Source organism: Dioscorea cayenensis, chromosome 2 (genome assembly GCF_009730915.1).
Source record: "Dioscorea cayenensis subsp. rotundata cultivar TDr96_F1 chromosome 2, TDr96_F1_v2_PseudoChromosome.rev07_lg8_w22 25.fasta, whole genome shotgun sequence".
NCBI classification, from domain to species: domain Eukaryota; kingdom Viridiplantae; phylum Streptophyta; class Magnoliopsida; order Dioscoreales; family Dioscoreaceae; genus Dioscorea; species Dioscorea cayenensis.
This window is the reverse complement of record NC_052472.1, coordinates 16508079-16521735: the sequence shown is the minus strand read 5'-3', so window position 1 is coordinate 16521735 and position 13657 is coordinate 16508079. Positions and strand designations below refer to the sequence as shown.

Below are 13657 nucleotides of genomic sequence, written 5' to 3'. Positions count from 1 at the left end.
TCAGGCAGCCGAAAAATCCTAATAAAGTGTTCCCAAATCCGCCTAGTAAAATTACAGCTGAGGAAAATGTGATCGACATTTTCAATCTCCGAGTGACAAAGAACATAGGTAGCAGTTGGAAGTTTATTACATCTTCGTAAGGCAAGGTTCTCCATGGAAAGAACCTTATTCTTACACACCAGCTAATTGAATAGCTTGATCTTACTAGGGCATGTTCTTCGCCAGAAGTATTAAGCAATCGGGCATCTGGTCTCTCCATAAATAAGGAAATTGTAGAAGGATTTAATGGAGAAAACATCATTTCCTGTCAGCAACCACCGTTTCGTATCTTCAACTCCAAGGATAGGTGCTCTAAGACGATCCCTGAGTGGCAAAATATTGAAGTGCGCACCGAAGGGGGCGGCGCACTCCAGAAGAGTAACCAGCTCTTGCACAATTTCGTTGTGATGCAAATTGTTCCTGAACTCCTCAAGGGGTTAATTTCACTAGTGGCCATAGAAGTTTCGACTTTATAACGCTATGGACACATATCTTTTTTTTGTTATCACTAAACCCATAAAACTTTGTTCCGATCGCATCTAAAGCCACAACGGCTAGTTTTGGCCTACTTTCCGGCGAACCAGCTGATATGGAGCCCAGTCATCATTTTAAAACTTTTAAATCACCACGTGGAAGTCCACTATGGCATCCCTTGTCTGAAACAATGACTTCCCTTGCGAGAATGCCCTAATCCCTTTTCTGGAAATTCCAAAACCCTTTGCCCGAGAATGCCCTAATCACCGAGCTCACCCAGCCCTCCACCTCTTCACTTTGATGATCCCCGTCTGACGACCGACCGACCCTTAACTCTAACCTTCATTTCTCTCGACATCAGGTAGTTCTCACTTCTAACCTTCGATTTTCTAATCTTATCATCCCATAAAACCCTCCAGTGTTCTGAGCTCTATTTCTTTCTTGTAGCTCGACTGAGCTCTGTCTATTTATTGCATCTCAAGGGTGAATTTTTTTACAGGTAATATTAACTTTGTTTTTGTTCAAGCTAATCTGTATGGTTGAATGAGTTTATATGATTGTGTTTCTTCATGAACCGGAGAAGTGGAAATTTCTTTGGTTATAGTTATAATTGTGTATGTTAATGTTTATGGCTGATTGAGTTTGTGTGATTGAGATTGTTTGTGACTTGGAGAAGTACAAATTTCTTTGGTTATAGTGTTAATTGTGTTTGTTTTTATAAAACTCATTTTACTTGTTTGGATGTAGATGTGTTTGTTTGGACTTCAGCGTTAATTAAGTTTATTTTGATTTTAGTTGTATGGATTGAGTTTTTTTGTTGCTTGTGTTAGGTTTGTTATGTATTTGAGTTTTTTTTCAATGTTTTTCACTTCATGTTCTTTCCTTCATGGACTGAGTTTTAGTTGTATGGATTGAGTGGTTTTTCCATGTTTGAGTTTTTCCCCATGTTATCAATTGAATTCTTTTCCTTATAGATTGTATCATTTTTTCCTTTAATGTATCATTACAATTCTGTTTGAGTTTCTACTACTTTCTGTAATCATGCTATGAGAGTTATTTTCACAAGTAGGATTTTCTTATAGAACAACCTACTGCTTTCTGTTATCAATGTTTAATCTGTGAGGGGGCTATGTTATCCAGTTGATTGTGTTTGATTGTGTTTGCTTTTTAATCCTATTGATAATTTTTAATGCAAAATATTTAATCTTATTGATAATTAATCATAAGAAAAATCAACATGACTATGCATGACTTTGTTTGATGTATAAAAATCAACATGTGAATATTTAATCATGTGAATGTTTCAATAGTTATCAATATCCTTATTTGTTTTTTTTTTCAATCTATCAAGGATCATATGGAAGATTTGTTAGACAATAGTGTGTCTGGTGGAGAGGTTTTAGACAACATGGCTGGCAACATTGATGACACCCCATTTGAAGATGATTTGGTTGATTCTGATTATGACCTCCCTTCCGGGGATGAGGATTTCCAGTAGGTTATAAATGACCAAATAACTAAAAACAAAGGAGGTAGACCAACTAGCAATCCACTATTTCCTCAAATTTCTAGTGCAACACAAGGATTTGATGTTGGGGATGACAGTGAATCAAAGCATGAAATTTCTGATGATGAATTGACAGAACAAGAATCTGATGGTGAGGGTCAATCTAGGCTTGTAGAGTTCAACGAAGAGAGGGAATTGTATAACCCAAGATTAAGGGGTTGGTTTGGTATTTAGGGATTTTGATCAATTAAAGAAGGCATGTAGAAATTGGGGCATTAAAAATAGGTTCCAACTATGGTTCCCTCAAAATGACAAAAAGAGTGTGATTTGTGCATGCCACAACAAAAAAATGCTCATTTAGAATTTATGCTACTCATATGAGCAAGGATAACCCATCGGTGCAAATTAAAAGTGCCAATTTGGACCACACATGTGGTAAGGTCTTTACCAATTTTCATGCAGCTTCAAGATGGCTTGCCATTAAATACTTTGACAAGTTTAGGGCTGATCCTAATTGGAGTTGTAGTGGGATAATCAAGCAAGTTACGGATGATCATGGTTTCACAATTACAACCATGAAAGCATGGAGAACAAAAAATTTGGCAATGAAGTGGGTCAATGGAGATGATGCTGAGCAATATACAAAACTTGCTAGATATGGGGCTGAGCTTATGCAAGGTAATCCAGGGACCAAAGTATGCTTGTGGAGGGATGAAGGTGCGTTCAAAGGGTTTTATGTTGGTTTGAAGCCTTTGAAAGATGCATTATGGTCAGGTTGTAGGCCATTCATTGGGTTCGATGGCTGTTTTTTGAAAGGCCTTTATGGTGGCCAATTATTGTCAGCAGTAGGGATTGACCCCAATGATTGCATATTTCCCCTGCCATATGCAGTTGTTTTAGTTGAGAACAAAGAAGCTTAGACCTGATTTATGGAGTTGTTGAGAGATGATCTCGAGATTTTTAACAGCAGATACATCACCGTAATGAGTGATCGACAAAAGGTAATGTATACATGGTTAAATTAATATTTGATATTGCTGAGTTTCTAATAATATCTGGTTGGTATATACAGGGTTTGAAAGGTGCTATCAGAGAAATATTTCCAGATTTTGAACATAGAAATTGTGTTCGCCATATTTATGCAAATTTCAGACAAAAATTCAAAGGGAAAGCACTAAATGATTTTCTCTAGAATGTTGCAAGGGCAACATATGTGCAGGGTTTAACTTTTGGCTTCAAGAGATAGAAAAAGAGAACCCAGAAGCAAGGAAATGGCTTGATCATGAGGACATACCTCATGGAAGTTGGACAAGGGCACTGTTCACAACCTCAAGCAAATGTGATATTTTACTTAATAATGTTTGTGAGTGCTTTAACAGGTACATACTTGATGCAAGAGATAAGGGAATAATAACAATGCTTGAGATGATCAAGATCAAACTAATGAGGAGGATGAAAAAGAAAAAGGATCAAATGATGAAGTACAAGGAGAATATCTGCCCAAAGATCCAGAAGAAGCTTGATAAGATGAAGGAAGAGGGGCAGTACTACACACCAGATTTTTCGGGTGGGCCCAAGGTCCAGATCATAGGTGGTGGAGGGCCATTTGTTGTGGATATAATTGAGCAAACGTGCACCTGCAGAAGATGGCAGCTAACAGGGATACCTTGCCCTCATGCTATATGTGCTATATAGGGGAATAACCAACAACCAGAAGAATATGTACATGCATGCTATTTTGTGTCAACATACATGAAAGTCTATGATCACTACATAAACCCCACCAACAATGAAGACCTATGGCCAGAAGTTACTAATGGCTCCAAAGTGATCCCACCCCCAATTGGGAAAAGGTAGAGGGGAAGGAAAGCAATAGCAAGGAGGAAGGAACCTGAGGAGATTGAAGCTGCAATGAAGGCAACACAGTCCAATTCAGCAACTTCTGGAAAAGGCATGTAGAAATTAAGTAGGAAGGGGTTGACAATAATAAGATGCTCTATTTTCCATGCGACAGGACACAACAAAAGGCATCATGAGAAAGTAAGTTTGTTGTGTTCAATATTATTTAATTAAAATTAAAATAGCTGAAGTTTAATGAAATGGAAAACACTTGCAATTTGATTGTCTTTGGTCTAATAAGCTCTCTTATTTGGTATGTGATGCATGTGTTGGGAAAAAAAAATAAATTCCACATGTAATGTCTACCTTTTTTTTTATTATGTTGAATTGCAATGATTTATCCAATGTTTTTATCTTTACAGAGGAGAAGGAATAATGAAGAAAATGCTATAGAAAGTGCTTTAATTGGTAGTACTGCAACAGACATTGAACCAGACAAAGCGGCCAATGATATAAGTTGTCCTGATATCATGGGTACCCAACAGTCCCAAACAAAGCAAGCAAGTGATCTTACTAACCGCGGGCCAGTACTAAATGTTAACATTAATAGGTGTTCTAGTGTTAGTGGTGCTAGCTTGGGGAATTTAATATACAACACAAGAGAAACTGATGGTCTTCCTAAGAATGGCACTTCTTCCTCAGCCATAGATGGTGGGGAGATGCAATGTTTTGATGACAATTGAATGCTTGTAGACTTTCTTGTTTTTTGTTTATGGTATGCTTGTAGACTTTGATTTTTATGTTTATGGACTTAATGTAAACATTATTATGTATCTTTATGTTAATGTACTGAAGGTGTGTTAATCAGGAATGGTTGTTGATTATTGAATTGTGTCCAATTCTACAAATTTTTATTCCATGTTGTGCAGGTTTTTGAATTGTGCAGCTTTTTAAATTGTATTAGTTAGAATTGGTTGTTAATTATTGAATTGTGTCCAATTCTACAAAAAAAAATTTTCATGTTGTGCAGGTTTTCGAATTGTGCAGCTTTTTTAATTGTGTTAATCAGAATTGGTTGTTGATTATCGTATTGTGTCCAATTCTGCATTTTTTCACAATTGTGCCGATTTTTAAATTGTATACCAGTTTGTTAAGCTTATTGAATTGTGTCCAATTGTACATTTTTTGACAATTGTCTAGTTGCTAGCATTTTAGCTCCATTTGAAGAATGTGAGTGGTTGTTGGTTACTCTGTAAAAATGGCTTGTGATGCTACTTTGCAAATTGGAAAATCTCAAATTAGAAAATCTGCAGGCTATTTTACAACTGGAAGCCTACTTTGCATTTGGAAATTCTACAGGCTACTTTGCATTTGGAAAATCTGTAGGCTATTTTGCATCTGGAAAATCTGGAAAACTAGAAAATCTAGAAAACTCATTAAAAACTAAATAATCTGGAAAATTAGAAAATTTGGAAAACTCATTACTTTGTTATTTTGCAGGTCTGCAGGTTTTCTCTGGTTCAACTTTAATATAAATATATTCCACTCATTACAAACTGGAAAATCTTGGAAATAAAGATGAAGGTCTCGAAAATATGGAAGGTTGCTGCCAAAATACATAATCCCTAGTTTTCATAGGACTGTGAGCCACTGATGCCGGTGTGAGGAAACGGTAGCTTGGACAGGGGAGCTGGCTATTGTGCTTTAGGGAAGCTGGTGTTGAAGGAATGGCATTGTGAGTGAACAACAAACTCCATTGTCGGGGAGGTTTCATTCATGAGAAGACAAGAAGAAGGCTGATGTGTAGGTTGACGAGGCAACCTATGTGGTGGCTAGTGATGTGGTAGTTGTCTAAAATTACAACAGTGGACTTCCACGTTGCGATTTAAAAGCTTTAAAATGATGACTGGGCTCCACATCAGCTGGTTCGCCGGAATGTAGGCCAAAACTAGCCGTTGTGGCTTTAGATGCGATCAGAACAAAGTTTTGTGGGTTTAGTGATAAAAAAAGATATGTGGCCATAGCGTTATAAAGTCGAAACTTCTGTGTCCACCAGTGAAATTAATCCACTCCTCAGGCCACAAATACATATGAGCTAAACCATTAAACCACCGGTCTTTCCAAAAAAGAGTCATGGCTCTTGAGTTTTGATACCATTTGAAATAAAACTTTTGAAAGCCGGGAGCTACAAGATACACCCCTCCAGAAAAAGGAGATCCTACCCTCCAACTTAGGTGAAAGATTCCAACGTGTTAATCCATAGTTGAACTGTACCACCTTCGCACCACCCTAGTCAGTGTCCATCGTAAACTTCCACCACCATTTTCCAAGTAACGGCATGTTAAAATTGTTCAAGTCCAGAATGCCCCAACCCCCTTGGTCATGGGGCCTACATAGAGATTTCCATCCCACTAACCGACATTTTGGGTGGTCGATATCCGGGCCGGACCATAAGAAGTCACACCGAATGCAATCTAATTCCTTGATAACCCAGCAAGACAATCTACATATGGACATCCAAAACATCGGTAGAGCTGACAGAACCGAGTTTACTAATGTTAGGCGACCCCCTGAAGATAAATGACTTGCTTTCCAAGAGGAGAGTCTCTTTCTCACTTTTAGTATAATTCCTTCCTAGTCCTGCCGCTGGTGCCTACTTCTCGCAATGGGAACACTGAGGTAAGTGACCGAGAGGAGACCCACTTGACAGTTTAACGTTGCAACAACACTTGTCTAGGGTATAACACCTCTCTAGGTTGAATAGAGGAAAGTTTTAGAAAAGTTAGATTCCAGACCCGATATACCCTAAAAAATGTAAAGGATAAGCTTTACAATCCTGAGGTCCTCAATCCCACCCATAGCCAGGACAAGGAGATCATCAGCATAATGAAGATTGCATCTACTGCCAAATAGAAGGGGTGATAGAGGATCTCTTTGGCACAAACCAAATGAGTACTGTAGCCGATTCCACAACTGAAGCAGAGTATGTTGCAGCCTGTGAAGCAGCAAAAGAAGCAGTATGGATCAAGAAGTTTATCAAAGAGTTGGGCATTGTTCCTACTATAAAGTCTCCAATCACTTTGTTTTGTGATAATAACGGAGCAATTGCACAAGCTAAAGAACCAAGGGCTCATCCAAAAACAAAGCATATAGAAAGAAAGTTTTATTTAGTAAGAGAGATTGCTAAACGAGGAGATATAGAGATAACGAAAGTCACTTCCACAGATAACGTAGCAGATCCATTAACTAAACCTTTAAGTCAAAATGTGTTTGAGAAACATTTAGATAGGATGGGTTTGAGATTTGTGCCTGATTGCCTTTGAGTGCAAGTGGGAGACTGAAAAACTAGTATGCCCTACAAAGCTAATTTTAGTTATTGTTTAATAATAAAATAGTTTTATTTCATTGCATGCATAATTATAGGTATTGTATTATTCATGTTTGATGATATATTATTATGGGCTTACATTATATAGATTTCAAATTAATGATAGAGATCATTAAAGTGAGACATGATTATCTATGTTCCTTGCAACCCAAAATAGTTCACAACCTATGAGATAAAGTATGATTTTGTAATCATTATTGGTTGTCACATGTTGTACTACTATATGTGATAGAGTGGTATGTCTCAGCCACTAGAGTGGAGGCTCTTAGTAACATTGTGGATATTTGTAGTTGACAAATATTGAACTGGACCATACAGAACTCTTAGACCAAACACTGTCATAGAGCAAAAAAGTTATTCTGTTACAGAAAATCCTTAATACCTGAGGATGTTATTAAATCTTATGTATAAATTATATTACTTTGATAGTGTCAACCGGTGATGCTAATCACAGGCTATATACGGACACATTGGGTTATATAATAAATACATGAAGGTTTGTAGTCATCCAAGATGGGATCTATCACTTCTATTGTTGGAGAGAATATTCTAGATTGTGTTTCTTATGTGTTGGATAAATCCAGCTGGTTAATTTTTTTGAAGTATTTTATTATAATAAAATATATATTGTTATACATTTTTCTTAAATTGTTTTATGTCCAATAGTGTAAAGAAACACACATATAAGTGGAGATCGGCAGTGCCACTGGTGGTCTAATTATCCCATTTATATGGAATATTTATTGATAGAAAGACTAATATATAAAATATTATATTGGGGTCTCACATATGAGTATCTCTAATCTTTGGATTAAATTGTAATTTGTTGATGGACATGATTGTGATTATAAAATTAGTATGGACTAATTTGCTAAAGATTAGTGATCCCAAACGGGTCCACGCTACATGTTCTAACCTTATCCGAATATATTTACTCCCCATATGTGATATGAGATTAGGGTTTCTTGATTAATTAATTTGTGATTGCCATCAAAAGACGGCAAAAACCCTAATATTCACATTAGTTGCTTGGAGCAAAAGAAGCCATCACTTCTTCCGGATCAAGGGTGAAAAGTTTGAGAACATTGCGTGTGTGCTTTGGAGGATTTTGCGCTTGTGAAATCCCTGTGAGGTAACCCTGATCTTTCACATATATTCATGTGTTCATGTGATCGATCCTTGATAATTAATCAATTATTAATTAAATATCAATTAATTGTAATTGATAGTCCTAATTTGATTAGAACGATTTTTTCTAACCCTAATATGATTAGATCGATGATTACTAACAAGATGCACACATGTAAATTCTTTCCTTGTAAGGTGGGCATAATTAAAAGCAAAACATGATTACACCAAACTCAAAACCACCAGATTCTTTTCCTAATGAAAACCTTGCATCTAACATATGAAAATACACTTAACATACCAACTACTTTCAATCAAAACTTTCACATGGCACATCTAAGATCGAAATCTCCAAAAACTTTTATCACATGAACTCAAAATTAGTCAAAAATAAATCTATAAATTAGAAAGCACCATAGGTCATAATTCAAATTCAATTGATCTGGTTGAATGAGTCTTTCCAGTTGGATTGAATGCTGTCATATATAATAATAATAATAATATAACATGGTAAATATATTTCGTAACAATCACATACCTTATATAACTCTAATAATGTAAAAAATATTTAACCATAATCATGCTAATTTAATATCAAACAAGAATGCAAACTGAAATTTACGCGTTGTTTTACCCAAAAAAAAAAATAAATTTACGCATTGCCAGGGAAAAAAGTAATATTAAAATATCAACAATATAGCCATAACAATATACTTGAAATTATATTCTGTCAAGATTGAAGCAGAAAAAGTTAAGTACGAAAATCTCTTTTAAATTTTTTATTTAAAAACCTGCCAAAGATTTTAAAAAATATTTTTTTAATAAAATTTTAATTTAGTGTGAAAAGCTATTCTTTTGGTTTAAATATTATATCTTTTTAAGCAATAGTATATATATATATATTAACAATCGAAACCTTCAAATGAAATATATAAGATACTGATTTTCTTGACTTTCATATAAATATTCCAAATCAGTCAAAGAAATTGTAAATTAATAATTACAATTAGTTTCATACATGAAAATTCTATTTTGGTAGAGGTCAAATCCTATATTGAGGTTCCGTTGGAAGAGGCTACCAAAAGATAGACAATGAATCGGAGGGTAAAGTCGACATGCAAATGTAACGTTACTAAGAACCTGGTAAACACTCGTAAGGACTCAAATAAAGATCAAGTCCTTGTAAATGGAATGATAATGATGGTAACTTCCCATCATCCAAATCAAACTTGCTTCCAAAGAAGCAGAGTGTGCGTGAGACCTTGAATTGGCGCCACCTTCAAATCGCCATTTTTCTCACCTTCGTCTCCAAAATTTCATACCCTCGTTCTCTCTAAGCGAGTAAGTGGTGTTCCTGTCAATAATAATTAATTATTATAAGATGCAAATCATAATTATTGGAATAATTAATAGCTTCATATCTGTTAATGTAAAAAATATGGATTTGAATATGTAACACGAAGCTTTTTATCTTATTAACGTAGGCTTTTGGATTGAATCAAGCTCAGACATCTAATAACAATAACTCTAAGGTTAATTAGTTTCAAGTTTTATAAATAGTGACACAAGTTTTGTAAAGTTTATAAAAAGTTGTTTTTTTCTCAAAATTAATTAATTCATTAGTTTTCCATTTAATAAAAGGTTATGGTTATCTAAGGACTAAAGGAATGATATATAATTTGATCATAAATCAAAGATTGTTTGGTAGATTAAATAGGTACATGTACCAAATAGCATAGAGTGAAAATTTTCAAAGACTAATAAATAATTTAACTAATAAATGAAAGAGTATCTAATACATATATAAAATACTTGACCATTAGGCCTTGCTCGATAAAAAAAAATAAATACAACTTAATTTTTGATGTTCTTGAGAGTGAATATAAAATCTCTTCAAAAAAATTGTTGACTTTTCTATTACTTTTAGGCTCATATATTATTAAAATATTTATTTTTAAGCAAAATAGTGCATAAGTTTTTATTATTATTATTTGATAGGCAATGGAAGTTAAGGGCGTGCACAAATATGGAGTTAATACTTTAACATTGGATGGTGAGTTTATTAATTACCGTAATAACCTAGTAGTAACATTTTAGTCAGTACCACAATAAGTGAGCAGTAATATATTTGGGTATAATACCCAAATTGGTCCCTCTACTTTTCTCCCTTTTCCCTTTTGGTCCCTTTACTCAAAAATGTTCCCGACTAGTTCCTCTACTTTTGAAAATGTGCTCATTTAGTTAGAAATGCTCCCAATTAGTCCCTCTACTTTTAAAAATAACCCAACTAGAGGGACTAAGTAGGCGTATTTTTAAAAGTAGAAGGACTAGTTGGGAGCATTTTTAACTAGCTGGGCACATTTTCAAAAGTAAAGGGACTAGTCGGGAGCATTTCTGAGTATAGAGACCAAAAGGGAAGAGAGAGAAAAGTATAGGGACTATTTTGGTGATTATACCATATATTTGGCTCTCATACTAGAGGTCAAGAGTTTGACTCCCTCCCAATGTATGGATGAGACAAAATAATAAAAAGTGTGTGGAGTGGTTTGCCCACATTATCATAAAAAAAGAAAAAAGTGACACTAAAGCCAATGACTTCTTGATCTATTGACATCCAATTCCCGGTGTTTATGTCTCTATAATGAAGACAGGTTCAAACCTCAATTCAACCATGTTGAGGGCACATGTGGATTGAGGTATTAACTCTTCACCTATATACGCCTTTGACATGGTTTATCCACATTTATTATATATAAAAAAACTAAAGTAAATTGGAAGACTAAAAAAAAAAAAATCTAATTTCTCTAAAAATTTTTGTTGCATACCTGTGTCAAGAATCAAACCACCTTCACCATGAACATCACGTTGGAAAGTTCCTGGAGGAATATTAAGCTTTATAGTACCAACACTAATATCAAGAAGGCTAAGATAATACCATTCAGCCTTCCCGGTTGGCACAGCCAAAGGTGTAGAGTTCCCAATCAAAATAGCTCTGTCACCAAACAATATTTGGCTCTTAGAAAAAGGGTTTGTATTATCAACTAAGCAATATGAGAACTGGCCTTTGATCCACCCGGACATCTGGGAAAGAAGAGAAGAGGGACCCATGCTCATGCCTATAACCCCTTGTGTTGCCTCATTGAAAGTTCCTCTATTATAATGACCACAACCAAAGACTGTCTTTGCCATTTTGAAGGTGCCAGGGTCAGTTTCAGTGGTCAAAAAGGTAATGTCATCCTCTGCTATGTCGCCATTGCTTACAGACCCATCAGCATACCATATGTTGTATTCACATGTGTCATGCCATGCAGAACAACCGCTCCCTGTTAAGTGTTAATCTTATCATGGATAATTGTTAAAAATATTCTAAAAAGGCAAATAATTTTTTATTTTTTATTTATAAATATGAATAAGCCAAATGTCAGAAACTGGCAACACTTAAAAAAAAACATAAATTAAGCATTTATTTTTATAAGTGAATCCAAAATAAACTTTTTGGTGAGATAACAAAACCACAAAGATAAAATATAAAGGGGGAATTCCAAAATTACCTGGAATTTTGTCACAAATGGTGGAATCACAAGGTAACAAGTTGTAGGAGCTAGATTTGGAGGGATTAAACAGGGGATCCTTTTGCTTATAACATTTAGAGCAAGGCTGGCATTGGAGCCACAGAAGTTTACTTCCAGTGTCAAAAGTTGCATGCACTTGAACTTTAGGAGTGCCAATGGAAAACATTATCAAATATTGATACCCAACATAAGATACCGGTGATCTCATTGTTATGGTTGGCTTCAACGAAGATGATGTCAGGTTTCTTTTAGTTTTGGTCTCGAAGTACTTGATACGGATATCGCTTTGGTAATTGATGAAAACCCAAAGGTCGAAGTCGGTGATGTTCGGGTTATACATTGGTGATTGAGGAGAATAACTGTGGATGAGCTCCACAGAGAAGCCATGGCCACCTTGTTTCATACCTAGTGATGTACTTCTTTGGTTGGAGATACTTGCTAATGATAGGAAATGAAAGATGAAGATGAAGATCTTCATTGTGTAGATGAAGAGTATGACAAGAGGATGTATGTGTTGTGTGTGTGTGCGTGCTTGTGGTATATACATGTGATACTATTATTTACACTTGAAGAGGCAATAAATTGGCTTTATTGAGTTAGAACCTATATTTATTAGGATAAGTTAAGTGACCATCAATGTGCATCAAATGTATTATTTAAATTGTACATGATTGACCTTGTGGGGTGAGAAACAATTAATGATTTATAAACTCATTTTGCATATGCTATATAGGGTCAAAGCTTTTGGGCATCTTTAATCGTTCGACTATCCTAGAATTTGATGTTCATGCCACCTTATCAATCCATTAAACTCTTACCAATTAAACTATCTCCCATAATAATTATACTATAAAATGAGACCAACAATCAACCCATTAAACTCATACCTATTAAACTATCTTCCATACTATAAAATCTTAAATATTATTAATAAAATAATTAGATAATATATTTTAAAAAATTATATTACAAAATATATATTTAAAATAATTAATTTGTAATGATAAAAAATTGAATTAAAAAATTATTTAAACTGGGTGCCATTATTTTTAAATTTTTTTAAAAAAAAAAATAGATGAGACCCATCCATTAAGTGTTTGGTGGTCAATGGGCATTAAACCCTCCTTATGAAGGGTTTAGTGCTCAATAGCTCAATAAACCCTCATTGAACTCCCATTAAAGTTGCCCTTAGCTCCTTTTTACATTTTATCAATCTGGGTCCTAAGAATCTATATGTTTTTTGTGGTTTGGGTTTGGAATGTGTTGTACATCTATTTAATGCTTGCCCTAAAAGTTAAAAGATTTGGAGTCTCTCTTAGTTCTCTTATTTGGTGGAGATTGTTTTATAATTTATATTTTATTATAATAAAATAGGTTAACACATTTAATTTAATAACTTATTAAGAAATATAAATAGAAATGAAGATATTTTGAGCATCAATTGTCACACCCCAGACCCTGCTAAGACGAATTTAACGCGTGGACAAACGGCCGTAGTCCGTAGGGCCTAGACTCGGCGAGATTGTAAGGCCTCAAAACCTGTCTCATAAAGGAAATACAAACAAACTAATAAAGTACAAATTTAACTAATACAGAATTACAACACAAGATAAAGGGTACATGAATTCAAAATACAAAATACAAAATACAAGGTTTTAGGGTTCATACAAATAAGGAAAACTACAACAACAAATGTGGTGTTTCACCCTT

General features: G+C 34.8%; 1 protein-coding gene across 1 annotated transcript; it reads right to left on the bottom strand.

Annotated features, from left to right (window-relative positions):
- Positions 1–7490: 7490 nt before the first annotated feature.
- LOC120273160 (aspartic proteinase CDR1-like) lies at positions 7491–12350 on the bottom strand. The gene is made up of 3 exons (XM_039279806.1): positions 11927–12350; positions 11201–11698; positions 7491–7582 (listed from the first exon to the last, which is right to left on the bottom strand). Exons 1-3 carry the CDS (start codon positions 12348–12350, stop codon positions 7491–7493), a joined length of 1014 nt encoding a protein of 337 aa, XP_039135740.1.
- Positions 12351–13657: the final 1307 nt, after the last annotated feature.

Coding starts and splice junctions, on each gene's coding strand:
- LOC120273160 (XM_039279806.1), bottom strand. CDS start 12,350: ATGAAACAAGGTGGCCATGGCTTCTCTGTGGAGCTCATCCACAGTTAT. Junction 11,699..11,926: donor CATTTGTGACAAAATTCCAG/GTAATTTTGGAA, acceptor AACACTTAACAG/GGAGCGGTTGTTCTGCATGG. Junction 7,583..11,200: donor TGGTTTGATTCTTGACACAG/GTATGCAACAAA, acceptor GCTCTATGACAG/TGTTTGGTCTAAGAGTTCTG.